The following is a 26,041-nucleotide window of genomic DNA, read 5'->3' on the forward strand; positions in this document are numbered from 1 at the left end:
TGAATTGAGATAGCTATTCTTACTGTTTGTGTTTTAATATATTTTTCCCTTTTAACCACAGAACTGTCTTTATTAGAGTTACTATTGGTTTGGGTGTACCATGGCATTTTATTTTCTAAGAAACCTAATAGTTCGACTTTATTCTCTTAAGAACAGTTTATTACAGCCAACTGATACTTACTTTCTAGGTATCAATCCACTAGAAAATTTAATTACTCACAAGTCCAGTTGAAAATTGAAAGGGGGATAATTTAAGGAAGAGAGTTTGAAAACTGGGGACTTCTATCTTCTTAAAATTAGTTTAGTCTGTGTTCCAAACATAAACAGCAATGATGGCAAAGAAAGCTGATTATTTTAACTTTTGTCCTCACATTTTCTAGGTTTCTTCTGTGTAATGAAAAGATGTTTTAAGTATCTCCTTCTCTACTAAGTTTATGAAACAAAAAAATATTCTCAATGAGACCTCAACTACATTATCTATCAAATGACATAAAAACAGTCATCACACTCCTCCTAACATAATAAGAATGATTGTTTCTTAAATCAAATAAGTACTGAAATATAATTTGTATATAGATAGTGCACAGATGAATAGGCAAATAACACAGAAGCTATATGGCCTCCAAAAGGAAAAAAAATTTCCATTTCTGATTGGATGGGATGATTATTTCTTTTAGAGAGATCTGTAACTCTTTATATATCATTCATTCATACTTTTTCATGAGTCAATGTCTCAATTCTGCTATTGTAGGTAAAAATGTATTAAGCTTTGTTTTACTTCTGTGCATCTGTCATGTGATGCTGTTTTTCTCTTGATAACTAAATAGACTTGAAAGACTCTGAAACAGTCTCCCCCAGAAGGCTCTATTACTGTAAATTTTCTTTTCTCTTATTTTTCATTAATTCATTATGTTGATAGGTAAATTGTTTTAAAATGATTGCTTGTTTTTGTCCAGAAGTTCCTTAAATATGTTGTCAAAGCTTTACTGCAGATGGTTGACTTGAAAAGCATTCTAAAATTTTTGTTTAGTTACTGTTTTTCAGCTGTGGAATGTCTAACTCTGGTTTGCTCTTTCAAAGAAATGAACTGTGCTGAGGCACAGGCTGACCGCGAAGACCTATTCCACCTCCATTTGTTGTGAGCAGAGACTGTTTCACTGCAAAAACTTTTATTTTAGCACAAAATACGTTAGACAACAATTTTTCTTATTGGATGGCTCCATTCGCAGAGTTTGCTACATTAACTACATTTTATTGGCAAAGACAAAGTAAAACATTACTTAAATGACAGAAGCATAACCTTATTCAGTGAGTATTTCTGAAGTGAGACAGACTCCTGGAAATGTATCACACAGAATTCTAGAGCATTTATCAACTGGAGCCAGAGATATCTGGTGCAGCGAAAAACATGAAGGAGTGAAGGCACCTCACCGTCCTCCAGCTTGCCTGGGAACACTAAACCAGAGAGACCTCAGATCCCATTTCTTGTTCCAGAGGCAAGCAACATTAAAAAATATCTTTGCCTATTGCAGAAAGCAATGTGATCACTCAGTGAGACCTTCATGAGTCACATACACCTCCAACAAAAATAAAGAAGAAAAAATGAGTGCACTAGACATTACTTAAGAGTCCAGAAGGAAATTACCACGTCAGAAATCAATTTATACCACTGTAACTGTTGAATTAATTTTCTTGCAGAAAGCTATCTATTGCCCTATTAGTAGAAAAATGAAGAATTAAGATTAATAATTATCTGCAATTTAGTGATTTTAGATTCTAAATTTGCTAGTGCATCTGTTAAACAGGGATTTAACAAGACACTTAATTTCAGCCTAATTTCAATCAAGTTATTTTTTTAGTTTTATCAATAAATTATTAATCTGATTATACTTAATTACAGAATCACAGAATGGTAGGGGTTGGAAGGGACCTCTGGAGATCGTCTAGTCCAACTCCCCTGCTAAAGCAGGTTCAGCTACAGCAGGTCACACCAAGACTGCATCCAGACATCTTTTGAATATCTCCAGAGAAGGAGACTCCACAACCTCTCTGGGCAGCCTGTTCCAGTGCTCTGCCACCCTCAAAGGAAAGGAGCTTTTCCTCATGATCAGATGGAAATTCCTGTGCTCCAGTTTGTGCCCATTGCCCCTTGTCCTCTCTCTGGGTACCGCTGAAAAGAATCTGGCCCCATCCTCTTGACACCCACCCTTTAGATATTTATAAGCATCGACAAGATCTCCTCTCAGCCTTCTCTTCTCCAGGCTAAAAGGTCTTTCAGCCTTTCCCGATAAAAGAGATGCTCCAGCCTCCTAATCATCTTTGTAGCCCTCCATTGGACTCTCTCCAGTAGCTCCCTGTCCCCCTTGAACTGAGGAGCCCAGAACTGGACACAGCACTCCAGATGTGGCCTCACCAGTGCTGAGTAGAGGGGTAGGAGAACCTCCCTCGACCTGCTGGCAATGCTCTTCTTAATGCACCCCAGGATACCATTGGCCTTCTTGGCCATGAGGGCACATTGCTGGCTCATGGTTAACTTGATGTCCACCAGGTCCTTCTCTGCAGAGCTGCTTTCCAGAAGGTCAGTCCCTAACCTGTACTGGTGCATGGGGTTTTTCCTCCCCAGGTGCAGGACACCCTACACATGCCCTTATTGAACCTCATTAGGTTCCTCTCCACCCAGGTCTCCAGCTTGTCCAGGTCTTGCTGAATGGCAGCACAGCCTTCCAGTGTATCAGCCACAACTCCCAGTTTTGTATCATCAGTTACTTAAGTACTTAACTACATAACTACTAGATATTTTGACATATACATGCCACAACTTTGATAATAAATAATTCCTGATGTGTAGCTCTACCCTGACATTTAGAAATGGAAACATTCTATAGAATAACATTTTGGGTTATAAAAAGTTTGACTCTCACATTTCAAATTTTCTCCCTAGTACTTTGACAATGTAAATAGAGCACAAGATTTTGTTTGCGTGCTTCTGCACTCTACTGCCTATCTAAAATCGACATGGATTAAGCCAGCCTGGACAGAAAGAGAAATATGTCTGGTTTCCAGCTAGTTGAAGTTGTTCAGAAAAATATAGGAAAAAAAATAAGAAAGAAAGAGTTTTGCAAATAGATGATATTTTGGCTATTTGGATAATAGCCAATATTATGAAGAAACCATAAGCTGTGATCACATTCTACAGCAGAATCAATCATGTGGTATCAACTGTTGTTAATTTCATTCATATGCTTGTTGAGCTCTCAGACTTCCAATTAAGCTTCACATTCCTCTTAAAAAGTTTTATTCTTTTTTCTTCAACATGTTTAACCATGCATCTCCTAGTTCTGTTCTTTTTTATAATTTCTAGCAATTTTCTAACTGTGGAAATTGGCCAGTTGCTCATCATGGAAGATTTTTGACATGTTCATCATCTTGCACTACTTCGATAGAAAGGCAAACTTAACCTTAAAGTCAGCATTTGTACTTCAAACACTTCATATCTAGGCTCTTTCAGAACTACGCATTTTCTTTCTTTAACATCTCTTCTATAACTGCTTCCATTTTGACAGTTCCTTAGAGCCAAAGCTATGGTTTTAAGCAGGACCTCACTGGTTACCTCAGTAATGTAATTAACATAGCATAGCATAGCATAGCATAGCATAACATAACATAACATAGCATAACGTAACGTAACGTAATGTAACGTACATATAATTTACTTAGCTTTTCTACTATAACATTGTCCTTGAATGTATTTTTGGCCTTGAACTTCTGGTGACAGTTTAACACGTTTCCTACTTTTCTCATAATTGAAAAAGTGTATTACTGGTTAGATCAGGTTCATGTGTTTTAAAGTAATTTCTCAAAACCCTGTTGGCCACACTTTCTACTGCCCTCTTCTGAACATAATTTCCCTTTCCTGGAATACATATTTTAATTCCTATTAGATTACTTGAGTGTTGTATGACAGGCTATTTTGGTGATCCTTGTAGGTTTTGCTTCTGATTGGTGAGACTCTAAAATTATATTTCTACATGATTTCCAGGTCACCAGTAAACACCTTTTTGCTGTTGTCTTCAAATTAATTTCAATGAGCTTCCTCAGTTTGATATAGCTCCCCATAGAAAACTAAAATTACTTTTAGTTTTTTCCTCTTCCCTTCCTCCCAGGGTGTCCAATTTGAGTGCATTGTATTGTTGCATTTACTCTCTTTGAGAATATCTGCTCTGCGTTAGGCCAGCTGTTTCACTATTCGTTTGATACTTTTATCATAATGCTGAAAAAAAAAAGATGTTAACTGCATCACTAATATTTGAACTGAGGATAATTAAAATATCACTGTAATGTTCTCTGAACTTCAGTTACTGATATGTGCTCTCATCTGTAACTCTAAATATAGCTTAATGTCTGAATATGTCTTTTATTAAAAATTCACTCATGAACCAGTCCAGTGTATTTCCTGGCATGCTACGTAAATAAAGCTTTACACTACCAACTTAGTCAGTAACTGATTATCAAAACAATAGAAAAATATAAAATGAAGTTCAGTACAACAGGGAAGGAAATGTAACCTTTTAAATTCATAACAACAAAACAACTTCTGCAGTAGTTGGAGTACAGAAATGTGTTTTAGATGGAGTTGTGATTCATTATATTAACTTCTGTTAACAGACAGCTACACTTTAGGATAGAAAAAAAAAAGAAATATATAATAAAAACGTTCCAGTGAATACCTAAAAAACAGAAGTAAAGCTTTGTGTGGGAAATAATGTTCCTTCAAGAGAGTGTGAGATCAAAAAAAAATTGTTATGCATGCAGCTTCATCAGGAAACATGGTATCTTAAAAGAAGCATCCTTTTTAAGCTGGACGATGATCTTGCTTACCATTCCTATAGTAGGTTGATTAAATGCTATATGTAGTCCAGTCAAGAAGGAAAAGAAAACTGAATTCAATTTTTAAAATGCAGGTTATTAATTGTGCATTTTTTTATTCCACAGAACCCTCCCCTAGTCCCTGCTGTGGCAGTCAACGTGAAGATGACAAAACTTGTGCGAAGAATGAAATATGAGTCTTATACATGCAACCACCAACATCATATCCCATCTAATAAATCTTCCTCCAGTTGAGTGGGTTACTGAAGTCTTACTAGAAAAGAGTGAGGACCTTCAGACTGCTGCCCAAGGTAAAGTTAGAAACATGCATATTTATCAGGTATAGCCAGTGCAGATGACGGGATTAGTTTCCTTAATTCCAGTTATTAATTAATTGACTTAACCTTGATTACTGACTGATACTACAAAATCCTATCCTACTTAAGTGTCTTACAGTCTTTGGAAAACAAATATTTGTTTATCTGTGTGAATATTTTTCCTTCTAGGAACAGAATACCCTGCAGCCACCTTGTCTGTTCTAAAAAATTTTCAAAGAAAAATATGTACCTATGAAGATACCTAATACAGAAACAAGCACATATTTACTTAAACTAGTGCTAAAAGGTGTTTTTCTCTCCACCTCAAAATACATGATGGAATAACCTTTTTTTTTTTTTTAAGGAATAACAATGTTTTTCAGTCTTGTATTGGAAAATTTACATATTCAAAGCAAGCAAATAAACGCCAGGGTTTAGTATTCTAAATCATAACGTCACATACTTTATTCTATATTTCATCTGTGCTTTCTGTATTTTTATTGCCAAATAAATTAGAAACTTTATGTCCGTTAATTTACATATTTTATCATTTACATGCCATTCCCAATAATACTAAAGCTCCCTGCTACATTTTCCTTGCTTATTCATGATGTTTATTCAATCTAACCATTGCATCTAAGCAGACCTATTTAAAATTATGGCTTGGAAATACATGTTTGATTTCAGATACATTTTTATAGTAAAGAATATAAAAAAATAAGGGTAAAAAAATCAAATTTTACGTAGCTTAAACTATTTCTCCTTTCTAGCATTTCCTTCATTAAACTATGCTTCTAAAAATTGGCAGCAGATTTAGTTCAACAGAAGATGAAGTACCCGATTTTATGGTACAAGCCATTTAACTAATCCCTTAAATACCTTGGAAATTAGTTCTCTGGCAGGTGATTTTAATGAGATCATTGTAATTAACTACTATTCCTTATTTCCTATGCTTTATTTACCATTATGTTACATTAGTACTTCTTAAATGAAAGCTTGGGATAATTACACACAGCATTTACTATTCAATGGACACAGTAAAGCCATATTGTGAATTCCAAATGTGTATGCAAAAGGTCAGGCACCCAAAGTAATGCTGGGTGTGTGTATATGTATATGTCTGTATTTATTTTCAATTGTTTTCTGAGCTTTCAGGAATTATTAACCTTCCTAGTTCATTCCAGTAACATTTTCAAACTTTCTCTGATATGAAGAGAAGAACAGCTTTAAGAAAAGCTGAAATTTTAACTTAATCACATTTTCCAAAAACTGTGGCATTTCTGGCAAATTGCCAGCTATCTGCATAGCCATATAGGAAGATCTTTTTTTTGTTCCCTGTTCCCCAAATCTTTTGTGAATTTACAGTAAACAGACAGTGGCTTCTCATAGGAAAAATGAGCCCACTATCTCTAAGAAGTCTATACGGATAAACAAATCTTTACTTAGTTTCTGCCAAATCCACTAGGTGGAAGATAGCTTTTCTCTTTTTGGCTTTTTGACTTGATAGTTCTTGGTGTATAGTGGTGTCCTTTCCATGGAGGACGAGTGATAAGTGTGTTCATACAGAAAAGTATCTGTAGTGTGAGGTTTATAGGTTAAAGTATACTCAGACCTAGATGCCTAGTCTTTTACTTTCTCAGGAATCTTCTAAGTGCTAAGTTTTTATGCACACACACAGAAAGTAACCCTACAATCCCTCTGACATAGTGTTTGTTGTATGTTTTAATCTCAAGCAGTACTGCTTCCATACAGTGTATTCAGATATTTCACTATATCTGGTATTTCCTATGTTGCTGCTCTACGTCATGCCCTGCAGAGCATGCAAGCACAATAAATCCTGTTTATGCAGTCCAGAGACAAAGGGGAAAATACACCTTCCTAACAAGCTCTGTGAATCCCCTTTGATGACCTTTTAACAAACCTGTCTTTCTCCACCGGCTGTACTGGGAGGAAAGCTTGGAATGGTAAAGCAATGGCCATGTATTTGTAAAAAAAGGGCAGTGGAAGCTTGGGAAGAATAATTTAGTATTCAGAAGATATTTCAGTCACAATAAAATAAATTCTTTTATGTTACCTTCAAAAGTCCTTCAACTGCCTTTTCAAGTCTATTAAAGACTAAGTTTTCAGAGTTAAAGTTAACTTTCAACTTTTGGGTAGCATTCTACATATTCAAAACACAATCCTGTTTGGTTTCAATTGTACTTCTAAGTACTCAGATCATGGTCTGTGTGATTCTATAAAACAGGCGTGTTATTCTGGGCAAAAAGAAAATGAGAAATGCTTTGTAAGCAGCAAACATATGACAATTTTAAGTAAAGCATGCTGCTTAAGTGGTTAAACTGAACATTACTTTGGGACTATAAAACACAGACAAGCACAGAGTCTCATTCACAGGAACATTCAGCTTCATTAGCTGTGAGAATACTCTGTGCCTTCTGCAATTGCCTGAGTCATTCTTTACACACTTTCAAACTCTGAAATAGATTGCATAGTGGCCCTTCATATGGTGACTTCAAACATAAGCAACTCTTTGTTATCACTGGATCAGAACAAAACAACTGATGCCTTATTTCAACCACAGCAGTATACAAGATCACTGTTGAAGATGTTCCCTCAGCTGTATGACAGTTTTAACTCTGTCAGTGACTAACTTCTTAATGTTAGGTTTTTCAACCTTAAATTATATACCACATCAGGTTATTACTTATAATGGTATAATACTTTTATACACATAAAATAATTATTAATAATGGTGTAGTAGTTTTATATACATGTATGCAATACTACGCTCTCTAATAACAAATAGGATTTTTATTCTTATAAAGGACAGATTTTCCCTCGCTACAAATTCATCTTGCCTTTCCTCATATTTCATTTAATTCTCCACAATATAAACACAAAGTTATGCAGAGTTAGCAGAGTAATTGGTGACATTACACTGTATCATAAATACAGACATTCCAAGGGGCTATGGCTAAGGGGCTATGGCTTTCCCCCCACTCCCACCCCATTACTAGTTTTACAGATTTTATTTATAAATATTTAAGGAAACTATTAAGTAGTTTTAAAATAAAAGCATCAGTCTTGTCTTCTTGTTTTATGGTGTAAATGTCATGGAGTTGAATTCTTTACCTACTCAAAGATGTTGTGCAAGCATGACAGTGAACGGTAAAAGTGCACAATATGAGAAAAATAACAGTTATACCTTGTATGGATGCTCATTTAAGAAAGGTTTCTGAAGTAGATAGTGAAGAAATCTAGTCAGAATGGCCCCTCGGTATTGAAAATCCAAGAGGAGGTAACACAACTTGTTCACATGCCTACAGCAATTAAAGAATTTCACTCTGCAATATCATTTAGCTAGTAATAATTCAAATACGAAATTAGTAGGGATAAATTTCTTTCAAATGAAAGTGTCATGCTTCAAGAGGAGGTAAATGGATGACTACAATTGCAGCATCACCTATGCCACCTCTTCCACGTGTTTTAGTACTTTTACTACCTTAACAGAATCCTAAGGTTGGTCTTTGCACTCCAGTGCATAGTAACTCTCTCAATGCCTTCGTTCCACTCTTTATACAATAAATACCAACCATTTAAACTCATGTCATTCTCAGAGTTTCTGTCCAAGGCCCTTTCCCAACATGAGAAAGACTTCCAAGAATCTCAGATTTTGCAAGAATTCTTCTTTAGTGATTATAAGCAACCCTGGCTTTGTACCCCCACTATGTTTCTACTTCCCTTCTACTATCTCATCCTCTACAACCTCCCAAGTGTGAAGACATTCTGTTCACTGCATATTTACTCCTCTGCCACAGATACATTATTTTAAAGCAAATTAATCACATTGAGGAACAAGTATCTTGCAGAGAACTGCAAAACCAAACATCACCCTGGCACCCTAAATTTATGAAATAATTAAAAGGACTGAAATATAAGTGTTTTTAGCAAAAAATAATTAATGAGCAGCAACTGTAGCCGACACAAAATACAGTTGTTACTATCCATCTACAATATCCCTGTAATAACATCTGATACTGATCTCAGTTACATGTTAGATATGCAATTGATCTGTTCTTTCTATTAATAATAACAAGCAGTTTTGCCTAGAAATATATTTTGTTTGGTTGCTTTTTTAATAGAGATGAAAATGTTAAATACCAGAGATCGAAGTTAATGAATGTTAGGCATCTAACAACAGTTTTGTGCCTTTCAAAATCTTCTTTTTAATTGCTTATATAAGATAGTTAAGGATTTGGGAATATAATCAAGCATTCTACATTTGTACATCAAAAATGCAGAATGAGACAAAAATGTTAATGAAAGTTCCAAATGCTTTGATCAAATCTTTACATCCAAAACATGATAAACACACAAAAAAAGCCTTGGTTCTTACATCTATAAAATAGACCATCACATGCCAGTTCTATCTAATTGTTCTCTTAACATACTTGAGCACTTTTAGGAAGTGTAAATTAGATTACATAGAAATTCAAGCTTGTCTTTAGCTACCTTTCCTAAACAAAAATCACCCAAGAAGATATTTTAGACTCATGTGCCTTAGTAGTTTATTTTCTTCTAGAGTTATATGTTTGCCTATGACAAGAACATTCTCAATTCTTTATAGTATTGTCAATAATAGTGAAAATGATGATTTTCATTTTCTTTTATTGCAATTTGTAATAGTAGCTGGTGTGACTATGATTTATCATGTAAAAAAAATGGCTGACTAAAGTCACGGTTTCAAAAGACCATACCAGTATGAAATAACCACATTAGAATCATAGCTTTACTATGTAAAAAGTGCATTAAAATGTGACCTACAAAGCCTCTAATTAAGTAATCAATATGGAATGATTGATTAAAAAGCTGTCAAAATTTAATATATTACAAAATAACAAATAGTAAGATTAAGCTTTTCTGTGCAGTCTTCCATCCTAAAAATTTTCAGATATAAACCTGATCTGAGCTACCTCAAGTAACTTTGACAAGGTAATACAGATAGAGAGAAACAAAAAAAATCATACAGAAAAGTATGACTTGCACCAAATTAAATGAAAAGCTACTGTCAAAGCCAAAACAAAGAACAGGTACATCTAACATTTCAGTTTTCAGGAAAATATTTCTTTGGGAGAAGATGAGGCTGCAGGCACCCCTTTTCCCAGCTTCTAATAATGTGAATTATTCCTCAGGTCATATGACAGAAGTAGACATGTAGTTCAAGGTCCTTTCTCCTTCCTCATAATGTATATGCATCTGGTTTTTAGCACAGTCTTTGATCACTAAGCCACCACAGCTATACTATGTAATTGTGTACATAAGATTGGGAATTAAAATTTCTTGTTCAATCATAATTAAGAACGTTTCTGCTGCTTCTAAATGTCATGGTATGGAATTGCTCTGTGACCAATCCCAGGTTTGGTAGGAACAATCACCTAGCATAGCTTCCAGGAGGATCATTAAAAGGGGTAATGGTTACAAACAGAAAGAAGGTATATTTAGATTATATATTAGGAAGAAATTCCTTCCTGAGAGGGTGGTGAGACACTGGAAGAGGTTGCCCAGAGAATTTGTGGCTGCCCCCTCCCTGGCAGTGTTCAAGGCCAGGTTGGATGGGGCTTTGAGCAACCTGGTCTTGTGGGAGATGTCCCCCTCCCCATGGCACGGCTGTTGGAACTAGATGATTTGCAAGGTCCCTTCCAACCCAAATCATTCTACAGTTCCATGATTCTATGACTTTTTTGGTTTTCTTTTAAACAAAAGACAAAGAATACATATGAATATCCAGAATACTGATGTTTTGTTACCAAAAAAAAACCCCAAATAAATCATATGCAGTTCATGACAATATTTGAGATTGATAGATACATCTTTGAGGTGGAGATATTTTGAAGCCTGGATTCAAATATTTCCAAGGATTAAACAACAGACTATAATGAAATGTAGCAATACTTTTCTGTGATCAACAGAAGATTTCTTCTGGTAGTAACAAAGTTTTTACACTCAGTCGTAAATGTGATTTCCCACTACAGGGCTTTTTGTTATTCTGTAAACAATTGTTTGCTACCAAAAATTTTAAATTGACTACAGTTGGTGAAACTAAGAGAAATCATTGATCATCTTCTCTGTCATAGTAATATGTCGTCTCCATACGTTAATTGCATCCTGTTCTTAACATCCACCGTGAAATGTCAAATAGCTTACCATATTAGCCTGGATAATCTTTGCATGTGTTCATAATAGAATGAAGCCAATGATTTGGTTCACTTCCCACTCTTATTAAAGGGGCTCAAGGTCATTTTAAATCCATTTAAACCAAATGCAAGTCATGCCTAATGCACATAGGACTAAAATTTGGTGCATAAAGGTAAAATTGCAAAAACATCAGCTTTATGCACTGAGTAACTTTTGGAAAACTAGTCCTTTATGATCCTGAAAGCTTCTGGTCAACTTATATCGAACTCTAAAATCATCAGTTATTGACTTTAAGGGTCTGTAGTCTGTAGACACCCATATTTTCTAGTTTTGCACATTCCCAGGAAAGCAAATTTTGACAGACTGAGCAATTCATCGACCATTTCATGCTGAAGCCTGACCACATCCAGAACATCAGTGTTGCTTAACAAAGCTTTCCATGGGGCTTGATGTACCAGACATTTTCAGAGAATGTTTCAAGCCATCACAAATGGTTGCCCTTTCAATATAATAGAGCCATGGTCTTAATTTTCTTTCTAATTCTAAATGAGGAATATATTTTTGCCCATATTTTATCTAAAAGGCTAGACTTTAGAACAAGTAAGACCCATAACTCCTTTCTCTATGTGGGCCATTCAAACTCATCTACCATCTCTCAGGAGTTTGTCTTAAGTTATGTCAAGTTACTCAGAATGGGTATAGAGATGGTAGTCTATCCTCCTCTATTGAGAGTCTACTATTCAGTTAAAATATCCGTACTAATTGCAACAAGAAGAGTTTTTACTTAATAGGGTCTGACTTTGGATCACTCTATAAGTTTCACCCTCATGCTATCCATGTTATTTATCTGATAATTTTCTTCATGGAAATGATCAAATATTACTGACACAAATTCTCTTAGAAGAGAAAAAGCTTTTCTATGTGCTTTGAATTATACTCTTTACAAGACCAATTCTATACATTGTAAAGCGTGTCCCTTGAGTCCAGAGAGCACTCAGGAGTTTTGAAAGTTCTCTCTTCCTCTCCTCTGAACTACTTAGCTCCAAACATGAGCAAAATGAGAATACTCATTTGTAATATCACTATTTTCCATATTCTGAGATGCCTCACTCCCCCTATAAGTTATATGGCTAAATATGATTCAAAGGAATTTAACAGAAGAACCTGGATTCTAAATTGAGATTAAAAATGTAAAAGTTTAGAGACAATGACAGTTAACTTTTAAAAAGCCTTTTTCTACTTCATACCTAAAACATTAGATCAAAATATTACAGATATGAAGGAGACTCAGGTTATCAATTTTTTTCTTAAAAATAAATAAGAAAATGTAAAAATACATATGTACTGGGGTGTATAGTAAACCACTTTTCATTATAACAGTTTCAGTGGAGTTTCAAAAATACAACGGGCAGAATGGAGGAATCTCATTTCTCTACTAAGCAAATTTTTTACATAGGTAAGACTGGTGGTCAGGAGGTAAAATTCAGCTCTCAAACTGTTTTTGCCAGCTCCCTGTAACTGACAGCTAATCAACTGATACTGTCTTTCTCACAAATGTATAAATCGTAGAATCATAGAATGGTTTGGGTTGGAAGATACCTAAAAGCTCATCTAGTTCCAACCCCACTGCCATGGACACGGACACCTTTCACTAAATTTTCCTTTTTTCTTGAGTTAAATCCCACAAATGTGGAAAGTATTGATTACATGGTGAAAATATACTATAACACAGCAACATATCTACATATCATCATCGACTCTGAACTGGAGGAAAAAGCAATATAAGAAAAACATGGAAATTGCAAATCTAAGGTATTTTTATGGAGCCTACTCTATAACATTGTATCCTAAAGAAGTGTGGGGTTTGCCATCTTTGAAATACAGCCTTGTTCATACAGGAAAGAAAATGGTCCAGTTAGGATCAGTGACAGATATCCACTACCCCTTTACTGTAAGATTTTTTTTTTTCTTTCATTAAAATGACAGTCCTTCCAAGGAAAACACTCTCCCTTTAGTGAATGTTAAAATAGATAGCACTGGAAGATTGCTGTGTGGTTTCTAAGTGGCATGAACAGACACAATTATTGCATCATTGATGAAGAAATTCTTTTTCTTTCATTACCCATGAAAAAGACCTTCCAAAAGAAGGAAAGCTTTCTCCTCTTACACACAACAATCTTCTTCACCAACTCCTCTCTAGAACACAACATTGATATCTCATTTAAAAAAAAAAAAAAGAAAGAAACTCGAATTCCATTGCACACAGTGTACAAGTTTGGACACATTTCCAAAAATTTGCTGGGGACAGTTCTGCAATTTGATGACATTGAAGTTTGGTGTTCAGCCCTATGTGGTTTTGGTGGATAATGAAAATATTAATGTTCTTCAAATGCTTATAATATTGATTATTCTTTATAGCTGACAAATTTTTTTTTCTTCTGGTTTGCTGGTAGTCCATGATCCACTTTGCAACAGAAATTTAAGTGCACAAGAAAGAAAACCCATATTCTATTTAAAATAAATATATTCAAATTAGAAATGAATTGGAAGCTTTCTTGTCTTCAAATTAGGAAAATAAATTGAAATTATCATGAAAATTATGAGATTTTATTTTAAGTTATAAAGCAAATATTAATTTTATAATTTGGCATTTTTGTGTTGTAAATTAGAATTATAGAATCATTAGGTTGGAATAGACATCTGAGATCATCAAGTCCAACCCTTGACCTAATACTACCATGCCCACTAAACAATGTCTACAAGCGCTACATCAACGTGTTTTTTGAACACCTCCAGGGATGGTGACTCCACCACTTCCCTGGGCAGCCTGTTCCAATGTTTGACCACTCTTTCAGTAAAGAAATTTTTCCCAATATCCAATCTAAACCTTCCCTGGCACAACTTGAGGCCATTTCCTCTTGTCCTATTGCTTGTTAATTGGGAGAAGAGACCGACCTACACCTCACTACAAACTCCTTTCAGGTAGATTAATCAATATGTGGATGCACAGGAGAGGTTTTGTGTTTAACCTTACAGAATGCGTGAGAAGAATATTGGTTTTTTTCCTGAAGTGGCTATCAATTGCTGGTAAGAATTATCACCAAATCAGTAAAATAAAAATGAAATCTTTTCTTAGACTTTAAATCTCAAAATGCATACACTTAAGATAGACTGTGGTAATATAATTAAAGTCAGGAGATTCCTGAAATTAGTGGAGTTCTTCACATCCATACAAGTTTGAATGACTGGATCTTAGGTGCATTTCAAGGTTGCATTTTTCTAGAGACCAAAGGTCCAACAGGCTAATTTATGTAACATTGTATGTAGAAAATATTTCATCTACATTTGAAAACCAGTGATAACAAAAAGAAACAAACCTGTATTGTGACACCCAGAGTATACTTAATGCTCTATTTAAATACATATGTATGATATATATCTCTATATTCTCCCATAAATTTGCTAATTCAAAAATACAGGTCAGCATAGAGATATTACTATTAAACTCTATTCACAGTAATAACTTGTAGCACTATTTATCCAGTATTATTAAAAACCTGAAACAATATTTATCTTGAGTTATTAAATGTTATTTTTATTAAATATATATTGAATAGGGCTTTCTCCTAAAAGTGAAGTTTATTAAAATTGCTGCTTCTAATTTTGTAGCTGTTTCTTCCATATGACAAAGCAAGAATAATAACAACAGCAACTACAATAAATGAAAAACTACTCTTACCATGACAACTAGGCAGCGCTCTGTTCCATCCAGGTCTTCCATCATCTCCCATGATACATGTTAGTGTAGAATATCCTTGAAGAACATAACCTGCATCGCAGTAATATGTGACAGTTGACCCCAGTTTATAGTCCATTCCAAGTCTTGTTCCATTCATTATATTTCCAGGATCAAAGCAAGACTCACGAAGCTTTGCTGTAGAGAAAACAAAGGCAAACATAATTTTGAATATAATCTAAAACACTCCAAATATTTTCTGTAGTTCTTTCAAGGTCTTCTTTGAGCATCCCATGTACCCTTTTTTTTTTTTTTTAAGAATCCTTCCATTCTACATCTAATGTTCTCTCTCCTTCAATTTAAAGACTGTACAAATTACTGTATAATGACCAAAACCATGTCTCCTGTAACTTTCCTAGATAATTCCTGTAGAGCTCCATTACAAGATTTGTTTTGCCAGAATACACTGTGATCAATGATGTAGTTAGGTAGTTAGATGAAGTTAGATCTATGGACTCTGTTTCAGTAGATAAGACACATCCTAGTTTTAAAATGTGTGATCTGAAAACTGGTAAGTGGAGGAAACCAATATAAGTAGTTTGTTACAAAATAAAAAGTATGCAAACAAGAATTTCTTGAAAATGAATAAACCCCAAATGAGTATCTATATCTGTGCATATGATATAATGACATATTTCCTTACAGCTTTTTTTCTCGCTGGAGGACAAAACATGAAAATATTCCTTAAATTTATATCCAAGGCATAACAAACAGGACAAAAATAGACTCTCAGCACTTCTAATTAAAAACATTGCTATGCAGAAGGGGAGAAAAGGTAAACGTTTTTGAAAAATTGCCAATGTTTTTCCATTAAAGAAAAAACTGTAGAGTATTGGAAAATGGTAGGAGCTGGAATGAATCAGATGATTTTGTACTATGCAGGATGGAGTTTGGAGTAAATTATTTTATCAAGAAGAAGATAGACATTTCGGATTTTCTTCTTTACCATTTAAGAGTGTTGTGAAGATCAATAGGGAACACCTATTCATTTTCTGCAACATCAGTGACAACTTTCTAATACTTCAAAAGAGGTGTTTTTTTACCAGGCATATTTGCACTGTGGAACTTTCTGCTACAGGTAGGTACAGTTGCCAATAGTCTATATGAGCTTTAAAATTCCTGGAAGGCAATTTAGGAGCTTTAAATACAAAGGCACTTTATTTGATTCCGGCAGAACCTAAGCTGAAGTTTCCAAGAACTTATCGATAATAGGGAGAAATTACTGTATATTTGACTTTTATATAGTTTATCTACATATCAGGTACTGGTTGCTACTAGAGACAAGCTAATGAACTAAATAGACTGTTGGCTTGATCTCCTAAGGCCATTTTTATGTTGCAGTATTTCTGAGAGGAGAAAAACAATTACCTTGCAAAACCATAAAAGAACATTTACATTCGAAGATGGAAACACAGAATTCTCCTGAAATTTCAACTTCACATCTTCCAAAAATGATGATATCTTAATGTGGCTAACAGTTCATTAAAATTTGCAAATCTAATCTACAGAGCATGATTCTGAATTAAAAACCAGTACAATAACAAGTAATAGTTACATCACATAGTTAATTATTAAAACCAGTTATTTGATATCCATATTGTTTCATTTAGGTAGTTGTAGTGTGGTGTCTGTAACATCTGTCCCCTTTTCTGAATGGTGAGGCTTCAAAATACAGCATCACATTATAAAAAGAAAGCCTATGACTTTTGTAACACTCGTATTCAAAAATTTGGTTGGACAACCAAAAATTGAAATATACAATTTACTAGAAAATCTGTAAGATATCACATAGATATTAATAATTATTATGACCACACTGTCACTTGAGAAGTCTGTCAGACCTTAGGGCAAACTGAAAATTATTTTAAGTCCAAATTTTCAAATTAAAAAAGAAAAAAACCCAAACAATCATTTACTTTATGACTATAACTAATATTTTGACACTAGCAGGAAAACATTATTTTTTTCTTCTTACTGAACTGATAATGATATATTTGTATTGATACACAACCGATATTGTGAGATCACCATTCCTGACTTTATGATAAGAAATCCATATTTCATAATTCTATCAGATCCTTGGATAAAACAGAGATTAGTACTACATGAGAAATCAAAGAGAGAAGAAAATAAATTAATCTATTATGTCTGGTGCATAAATCAGAAACTGAGGAAAGACATGATTTGTCACAGCACAAATTTTCTCTAGGGAAAATTACAGCCCTGTAATTTTCTTTTCCTCGAAGCTGCAGTTGTGACAGACTCCTGAAGCTGCTGACTAAACAGTAACAATGTCACTATGGAAATACAGTTGCTTAAAAACTATTCTGAAAAATAAAGCCTGAGATTCTTAGGACCTTCAAACTGCTTCTGCAAATCAGAAGCAACTGCTAAGTAAACTTGTAAAGAAAGTCAATATACTATGCTACAATATATGAAGAATGAAGTCAAATATGTCAAAAGGATTCATCAGGTCTAGCTGAGAAACAGTGGAAAAAAAAAGAGCAAATAAGAAGACTCTTAGCAAATTTATAAAAATAAAATAGAAGTGCTCCCAGGAGACAGGAGGAAGGTCCTTCACCATCAGTGTCATATTGCTCCAGTTGAAGAACTCAAGACGTTGATGACCCCTATCTCCCTTTGCCTTTCTTTCCCAAGAATACTAGTATCACTAAGCTGAAAACACAAAAGTGCGGTGGCAGGTTTAGCAGAACATCAGAGAAAATGCTGGAGAGTATGTGTGGTACAAGTTTAGCTGTATTATTATGAAGACATTTTTCTGCATTAATATATTTTAAATTATTTTCTATAATAATTAGGTATGGACTAAGAATAATTGTTTTGTTAGACAGTTAAGATTTGAATTACAGTAACATTATATTCTTGGCTGTGCATACTAGGTGTAAATTTTTTTTGCCTGTAACAAAATTTCGCAACAAGCTTCAAGAAAAACAGCAATTACTTCTCTGATAATGTTGGCATACCATTTGTTCAATTAAGGCTTCTGAAATACAGGCTGAAGGCAGGTACTGATACGTTCTGCTACAATCTCAAGTTCAACAAGGAAGTCACTGTTGGCTAACATATGGTAATGAAAACCCTCTAGAAAACTAGTAACTCAGTGCATGGAAAACAACGTTGAAAGCCAAGAGAAGCAGGTGCTTTGTCCAGAACTTGATAACTTCCTATATCCCTAAGTCTCAAAGAGAACAAAGCCACAATAAGCTTCTTAGAGAGAATATTGCAGACACACCTAATTATAGCAAACATTCCATAATTACCCTCCAGAGCACTTATTAGAACTAATAAGCTGCTCCTCTGTTATAAAATAGAAATGAAGACAGGGAGGAAGGGAAGAACAAAACCCAACCAGAAACATGGTTACAGACCAGACCTGAGATGTGGTTCAAGTCTGGGATTTGTATCTGGCCTGTCAATGAGTACAACGTAAGTACAACTGCCACATAAAATAGAATTAGTGTACATGCAGGACACAATTGCAGCTGCTACAATTTGTGAAAAAGTTAAGTTACTGAATCAGAACAGTTTAGGTTGGAAGAGATGTAGCACAGCCCGCATGCAAAGCAGGGTCAATTCCATTAGGTTGCTCAGGCCTTTGTCCAGTCCACTTATGATTTCAAAGGATTTAGATGACATGATAAGCAGTTCCAATGTTTGACTACCCTCAGAGTGATTTTTTTTTCCTTAATATCTAACTGAAATTTCTCTTGTTGCAACCTGTGCCCATTATCTCCCATCTTATAACTATGTGACCGTGAGAAGAGTCTGTCTCTGTCTTTTCTATACACTCTCATTAAGTAGTGGAAGCAAACTCAGTTCCCTCAGCCTCTCTTTGATTCCTACATGCTCCACCCTCCTAATCATCTTTGTGACTCTCCATGGGACTGGACTTTTTTCTATGTGTCAAGATAATTTCGACACTGGTGAGCCCTTAAATGTACTCCAGGTGTGATCTCAGAAGATCCAGAGGGAAGAATCACTTGCCTGTATCTACTGATTCCACTCTTACTTCCATTCTTCTGCTCTCAGCCCAGGAGGCTGTTTGCCTTTTTTACCACAGGGACATACTGCTGGGTTATGGACAATTCACACACAAGGCCCTCCAGATCTTTTTCTGCAGAGCTTTACCCTATCCGGTCAGCGACCAGCCTTTACTGCTGCACGGGGTTATTCCATTGAACATGCAGGACTTTGCATCCTGGTTTTGGCTGAGATAATTTTCTTCCTAGTAGCTTATATATTGTTGTGTTTTGGATCAATGATGAGAATAATGTTGATAACACACTGATGTTTTAGTTGTTGCTGAGCAGTACTTAACTAAGTCAAGGACTTTTCAGCTTCTCATGCTGCCCTGCCAGCGAGGAGGCTGGTAGGCCCAAGAAGCTGGGAGGGGACACAGCTGACCAAAAGTGGCCAAAGGGATATTCCACACCATATGATGTCATGCACAGCACACAAACTAGGTGGAAAACTGGCTTGGGGGGCTGCTGCTCAGAAACAGGCTGGACCTCAGTCGGTTGCTGGCGAGCAATTTTTTTTCATCATCTGTTTTCTTGGGTTTTATTTATCTCCCTTTTTCCAATTTTCCTTTTCATTAAAATTTATTATTATTACTGTTGTTATTATTACTAGTACTATTTTAGTTTAGTTTAGTTTATTTCAATTATTAAACTATTCTTACCTCAACCCATGAGTTTTCTTACTTTCACCCTTCTGATTCTCTCCCCTGTCCCATCAGTGGGGAGTGAGTGAGCAGCTGCATGGTGCTTAGTTGGGGGCTGGGGTTAAACTGCACCAGTCGTTTTCGGCACCCAACATGGGGCTCAAAGGGATAATAACATATCTGACCAGAGCATGTTAAAACAAATTTGTTGTAAACATTCATTATATTAGTTTAATAGTCACTGGTCACAATGTTGATATATTTGCTCTCAGAGTTGTTGTGTTTGTTCTCAGTGTTACGTTATGTAACACTTTACTTGCTGTACCTGCTCCCTGTTGTGATGTTTATCACCTCTTGGGGATGGATTAAGATTATCATTTTGATGTACTGTATAACACTTGCTTATGGTATGGTAAAATTCGTGGTCATTAAACTAATCTGGTACTTGTACACATTATTGCTGTTATCTCTGTACTTCAGGAACCATCTCTCAGAAACAAGAAACAACTTTCTTGTTCTTTAGAAGTTCTACATCCCTGAACTCCTTCCATCTGCATTTATCACTCTTCAATTTAATTGAGAAGTAAGAATAAATATTTTTAAGCGATGTGGAACAGAACATACATCTGTGCTCACCATCAACATATTTGTGACCTACTTTTAACTTCTTAGGAGTCGCTCATGCTGTGGAGACAACTTCCTTTATATCTGTAGAATCAAATGACTTTAGGAAAGTAAAAGGCGACTTTATGGGTTTGCCACAGCAGCAAATGCATCAGTCTTTCCGTTGTATAACTTTCCATTTACTAATTGCTTTCAGAATAAATGGAGAAGAAAATAAGTCCAAGAAGGTTAGTATGTATTGCCTCTATACCAGCAACATCCATATTTTCCCTTTGGTTGCCTTTACAGAGTATTGGATATTTTTGTATTCATTTAGTATCAACTATTTCTGCTTCTTGAGCCACACAGAAGCAGTTATGAAAGCTGATACTGATAATGAATTTTAAAAGCCTGTATTCTTGCTTAATGTGTTATGATCTTGGACAGATCTGCTTGAGACAGGTAGACAGATCTACCATGGCCTATCACACTAGCCAAAATGTTTTTTCATTTTCAATATTGGTCTTCTAGATTCTAGCACGTTGTTTCATCTCACAGGATCTTAAATGCACATATGCTGACATGCCCTACTATGTAAAGGAAAAATAAAAATAAATTACATTCTGGAAAAAAACATGTATATACGCTGTTAAGTTTTGTCACTACATCATTATTTTTGAAACGTATAAACTACTGTCTGATTTTTTTTTTCTTTGGAATCACAAATTTAACATTATCATGTACCATCATGTACCAGATAAATGAAATCATACTAGAAGTTTATCTTAAATTAGTACCATTATAACATTATATTTTGTATATATAGATAATACACATTTTCATACTCTTAGGCAAAATCAAAACATTACCAAGCAGAAAATGATGAGAAATTAAAACAGATTAAATTTGCACTCATGCATTGAACATTTTTAATAGAAAAGCAAACTAATTTTATTTACCTTTGTACTCTAGATGGAATCCAGTAAAACTAACAGATCCATCACTCCGAAAAGCCAGATGCATGGTATTTGAACTGCTTTCTATCCTCTCTGGCAGCTTGCTATCTTGAAAGCTTCCAATCAGTGGGCTATTACCATCTGGCCCATCATAGATATAAAGAAAATCATAATTTGGTTCTATACTGAAACTGTAGAAGAAAAAAGAGAAATATTAGATAGAATATTTGTTGCCTAAAATTTTCACTCTTATTAGCCTACAAAAAAGTTTACTGTCACTATTCTCCTAAAAGTAAAAAAAAACCCTCCACTGTCAGAATAATGGTTTGTAGAAGTTTTTTATTAGAAAACAACAGAAATACTATATTTATTGGTCCTCTGCTTAGAAACAGTATTTTGCTGATGGCCAGGGAAAAAAAAAAAAAAGTAAACTTTTTTAAATAGAAATAATTAATAACAATATTTCTAAAGCTTTAGAAAAATAAACAATGTAGCTCTACTGGAAATCTTGGCAGAAATGCTTTGTGATATAATGCAGTCAGCTGCAGAATAGAGCACACAGCTTCCAGTCAGACTGAACACTTTCACACAGCCTGGGGATGATCTTCAAGTAACCTTAAGAGCAAGAAACATTTTGCCTATTATCAATTTAAATTAAAAGGTGTAGTATTGGAACCTCATCTTTCTTTTTAACTTAATTTTATTTAATTTAAAAAATTTATTTAATTAATTATGCAACTATAGTTAATTAACAAATTATTTAAATTTGAACTGAATTTTAGTTAAGGGCAGAGAGTTAATCAAATTTACTTATAAGATTATCCTTACACAAAACGATTTTAAAAGAAATTGTTAGTAGAACAATGAAAATCCAACCACTAGAATTATTTTGTCTCTGCTTGACACTAGCTCCTGATTAAAATAAATTTAGGCATTGAACACTTGATACAGCTCCTTCAGAAAAAAATATTTCTTAACTTTTGGATTATTTCAAAAATATTTCTTTACAAAAGAAACGCAAAAGTCAACTGTCTGTCAACAGCTTCGATTTTTAAAGTACCATACTTTATCTTGAGTTTAAAAGGGTTAGCTGGATTATGTCCCACTCAAAAATGTATTTAACAGTACTCAGTGCAGTATCCAGAGTTTGGTTATACAGGAAGGTTTTTTTTTTTCTCACTCTGGAACAGTCTATGTGTTTAAGAGGTAAATGTCAGTAAGTATGCAAGACTAAGTCTTGTCAGCTTCTATCAAGAATCACAGCAATCGTCCAGATTTTAAGAACAACTTGGCAATATTTGGGATCTATAAACTGGTCCCATACTATTGTGAGTCACACTGCAAAATATTGTTTTTTTTCTAAGATGGAGGGTCTTATATCTAAATGTACAATATAAAGAGCAGAACATTCTTAAATATTTTAGGTTCATGATATTTCATCAAACAACAAAAAAAAAGTGCTACTGCACAGTAGAAAGTTTTTTAGAAACTTACAGCATTTTGAAATCACCAACAAAATAGTTAAATTGTTAATTATGTAAATATGTATATATAATTGAGTGATTAATTTGCTTGTAAGGAATTCTTTAGAACACATAGTGTATCACTGAGCACCAACGATAGACAACTATATGACCTACATCACTAAACAAGTCATCATATCATCACCAATCAGAAAAATAAAGCCACTCTTATAGAACATCCAGCATAAGAAGAACTTAAATTTGATGCAACATCATGAGTACAATTTTTATCTTTTCTGTGGCATCATCATATGCCCCAGCTGGGATGCACATTTCTCACACATGATCTGTATATTCATAACTGCCAGTTATAAAGTTACAAACATAACTTCAAAAATCATGAGCAAGTAGCAGTTTACCTGATAAATGCTAATGATATAACATAATCATTATTAACAGTGATAGTCCAGTCACAATCTCTGCTGTGGGGATAAGGATGAGGGAAGTTTGGCGAAAGTATAAAACCTGATGAGCCAGTCAAGTTTCCTCCACAGGGAGCTGTGAATAAAAATAAATTGGAATTGAGGAGAGAAGGTAAGAGAAAAAGAAGTACCAGCAATCTGTTCACTGACATTTAATGTGCTCCAAAAGTTAAACAAGAAACAAGTGAAGTATTTACAAAGCATTAACAGCAACAAAAAATGTATTCACATTTCTCCTTAGACAAATACTAATAATATTAAGTGAAGCACTTGTTTTTGAACTCTGTATCCCTTTATTTGCTTGCATAACATTACATCAACGCTTTTCTGAAAATACTGTGAACTTAAAAAAACTTGACTGGATAAGCTTTCCACTTTCTACTTCATGTTAAAGACATTCTAAAAGAATCTTCCTAGGTTATGAAATATGGTCTACTGATAATGCAACTACCTGCATTTTCACCAGAGAGCACTGATTAGTAATTCAGATCAAGACTGAAAAAATATAAATGAAATTCAATGAAAAAATTCTAGTAATTGCAGTTTTCAAACTCAAGGATAAAGAAAATACCTTCCAAGTAAACACAGAATAGAACAAACACATTTCTTTTTGTGATTTTATGGTTCCTAAATGTTGTGTATTTGTGGTCCAGAAATGTAAATATGTTAAAAAAAGAACGAAAAAATCACTACCCTCATGAAGGTTTGTATTTCAGCATTCTTTAACTGAGATTTCTTCTTAACTGAGAATAAGGACATTTTCTAAAGATATTTTTTGAAAGAACTTCTTAAATTCGATTCAAAAGGTTCTAGATAAGATTTATAAAGATTTATAATTTTGCAAAATTAAATTCTACAAAGTGATTTTCTGCAGTACCAGGGAAAGGAGTTGATCGCTCAGGTCTTCTGTAACAGAGATTATATAAGCTCAAAGATTACTTAAATCACTTACAGAATCATAGATTCATTTAGGTTGGAAAAGACTCATAAAATCATTGAGTCCAACCATTAACCTAACACTACCAAGTCCACCACTAAACCATGTCCCTAAGCGCCACATCTACATGTCTTTTAAATACCTCCAGGGATGGTGACTCCATCACTGCCCTGGGCAGCCTGTTCCAATGCTGCATAACCCCTTCTGGTGAAGAAATTTTTCCTAATATCTAATCTAAACCTCCCCTGGGTATCTTGAGGCCATTTCCTCTTGTCCTATCACTTGTTACTTGGGAGAAGAGACTGACCCCCACCTTGCTACAACCTCCTTTCAGGTAGTTGTAGAGAACGTTAAGGTCTCCCCTCAGTCTCCTCTTCTCCAGGCTAAAATCCCCAGTTCCCTCAGCAGGTCCTCATAAGATTTGTGCTCTAGACCCTTCACCAGCTTCGTTGCCCTTCTCTGGACACGCTCCAGCACCTCAATGTCTTTCTTGTAGTGAGGGGCCCAAAACTGCACACAGTATTTGAGGCGTGGTCTCACCAGTACCAAGTACAGGGACACGATCACCTCCCTACTCCTGCTGGCCACACTATTTCTGATACAGGCCAGGATGCTGTTGGCCTTCTTGGCCACCTGGACACAGTGCTGGCTCATGTTCAGCTGGCTGTCAACCAGCACTCCCAGGTCCTTTTCTGTCGAGCAGCTTTCTAGCCACTATAAGGCCAAGCCTATAATGTAGCAAACGTACTGACAGTGCACTCAATCCCCTTGTCCAGATCATTGATAAAGATATTAAATAGAACTGGCCCCAGTACTGAGCCCTGGGGGACACCAGTTGTGACTGACCGCCAATTGGATTTAATTGCATTCGCCACCACTTTTTGGGCTTGGCCATCCAGATAGTTATTTGATCCAACAAAGAGTACACCTATCCAAGCCATGAGCAGCCAGTTTCTCCAGCAGAATGCTGTGGGAAACAGTGTCAAAGGGTTTAATAAAGTCCAGGTAAACAATATCCACAGCTTTTCCTTCATCCACTAAGTAGGTCACCTTGTCATAGGAGGAGATCAGGTTAGTCAAGCAGGACCTGCCTTTCATAAACCCATGCTGACTTGGCCTCGTCACCCGCTTGTTCTGTACATGCCATGAAATGGCACTCAAGATGATCTGCACAGATCAAGATACGTATGGATGTAAATCAACTGAGTGGGAGATACACAAAATATTTTCTAATGTCACGAGAAATAACCACAAGTCATTTAAGAATTCATGTTGTGAAAGTAGAAAACTTAAGTAGATTAACATATACACAGTTACAACAGATATGAGTATGGTCTTTCTACATTTTACATATTTTTCTTATATTAAAAGGGAGCAATGGATAGCTTAATTATCTCGAAAACAAAAATAAATTTAGAATCTTCCATTGTATTTTGGTACTATAATCACAGAATCTCAGAATGGTAGGGTTCAGAAGGGACCTCTGGAGATCATGTAGTCCAACCCCCCTGCCAAAGCAGTTTCACCTAGAGCAGGTTGCCCAGGGTTGCATCCAGGCAGGTTTTGTATATCTCCACGGAAGGAGACTCCACAACCTCTATGGGTAGCCTATTCCAGTTCTCTGTCACCTATCACTGGGCACTGCTGAAAAGAGGCTGGCCTCACCCTCTTGTCATCCACCCTTTAGTTATTTATAAGTGTTGATAAGGTCAACTCTCAGTCTTCTCTTAAGTGGTGATGAA

At 35.1% G+C, this 26,041-nt stretch overlaps 1 protein-coding gene across 3 annotated transcripts in view; it reads right to left on the reverse strand.

Moving 5' to 3' along the window:
• CSMD3 (CUB and Sushi multiple domains 3) overlaps positions 1-26,041 on the reverse strand; it is a 697,991-nt gene that overhangs the window by 175,617 nt on the left and 496,333 nt on the right. For all 3 annotated transcript variants that reach the window (XM_086465685.1, XM_086465684.1, XM_086465682.1), the window contains 3 exons: positions 23,300-23,438; positions 21,421-21,608; positions 15,118-15,312 (listed from right to left, as the gene is read on the reverse strand). In XM_086465685.1, the coding sequence (XP_086321811.1) occupies positions 15,118-15,312; positions 21,421-21,608; positions 23,300-23,438 (522 nt within the window). The remainder of the gene's footprint in view (positions 1-15,117; positions 15,313-21,420; positions 21,609-23,299; positions 23,439-26,041) is intronic.

The sequence above is a fragment of the Leptosomus discolor genome, chromosome 5 (assembly GCF_034619465.1).
Source record: "Leptosomus discolor isolate bLepDis1 chromosome 5, bLepDis1.hap2, whole genome shotgun sequence".
NCBI lineage: Eukaryota > Metazoa > Chordata > Aves > Leptosomiformes > Leptosomidae > Leptosomus > Leptosomus discolor.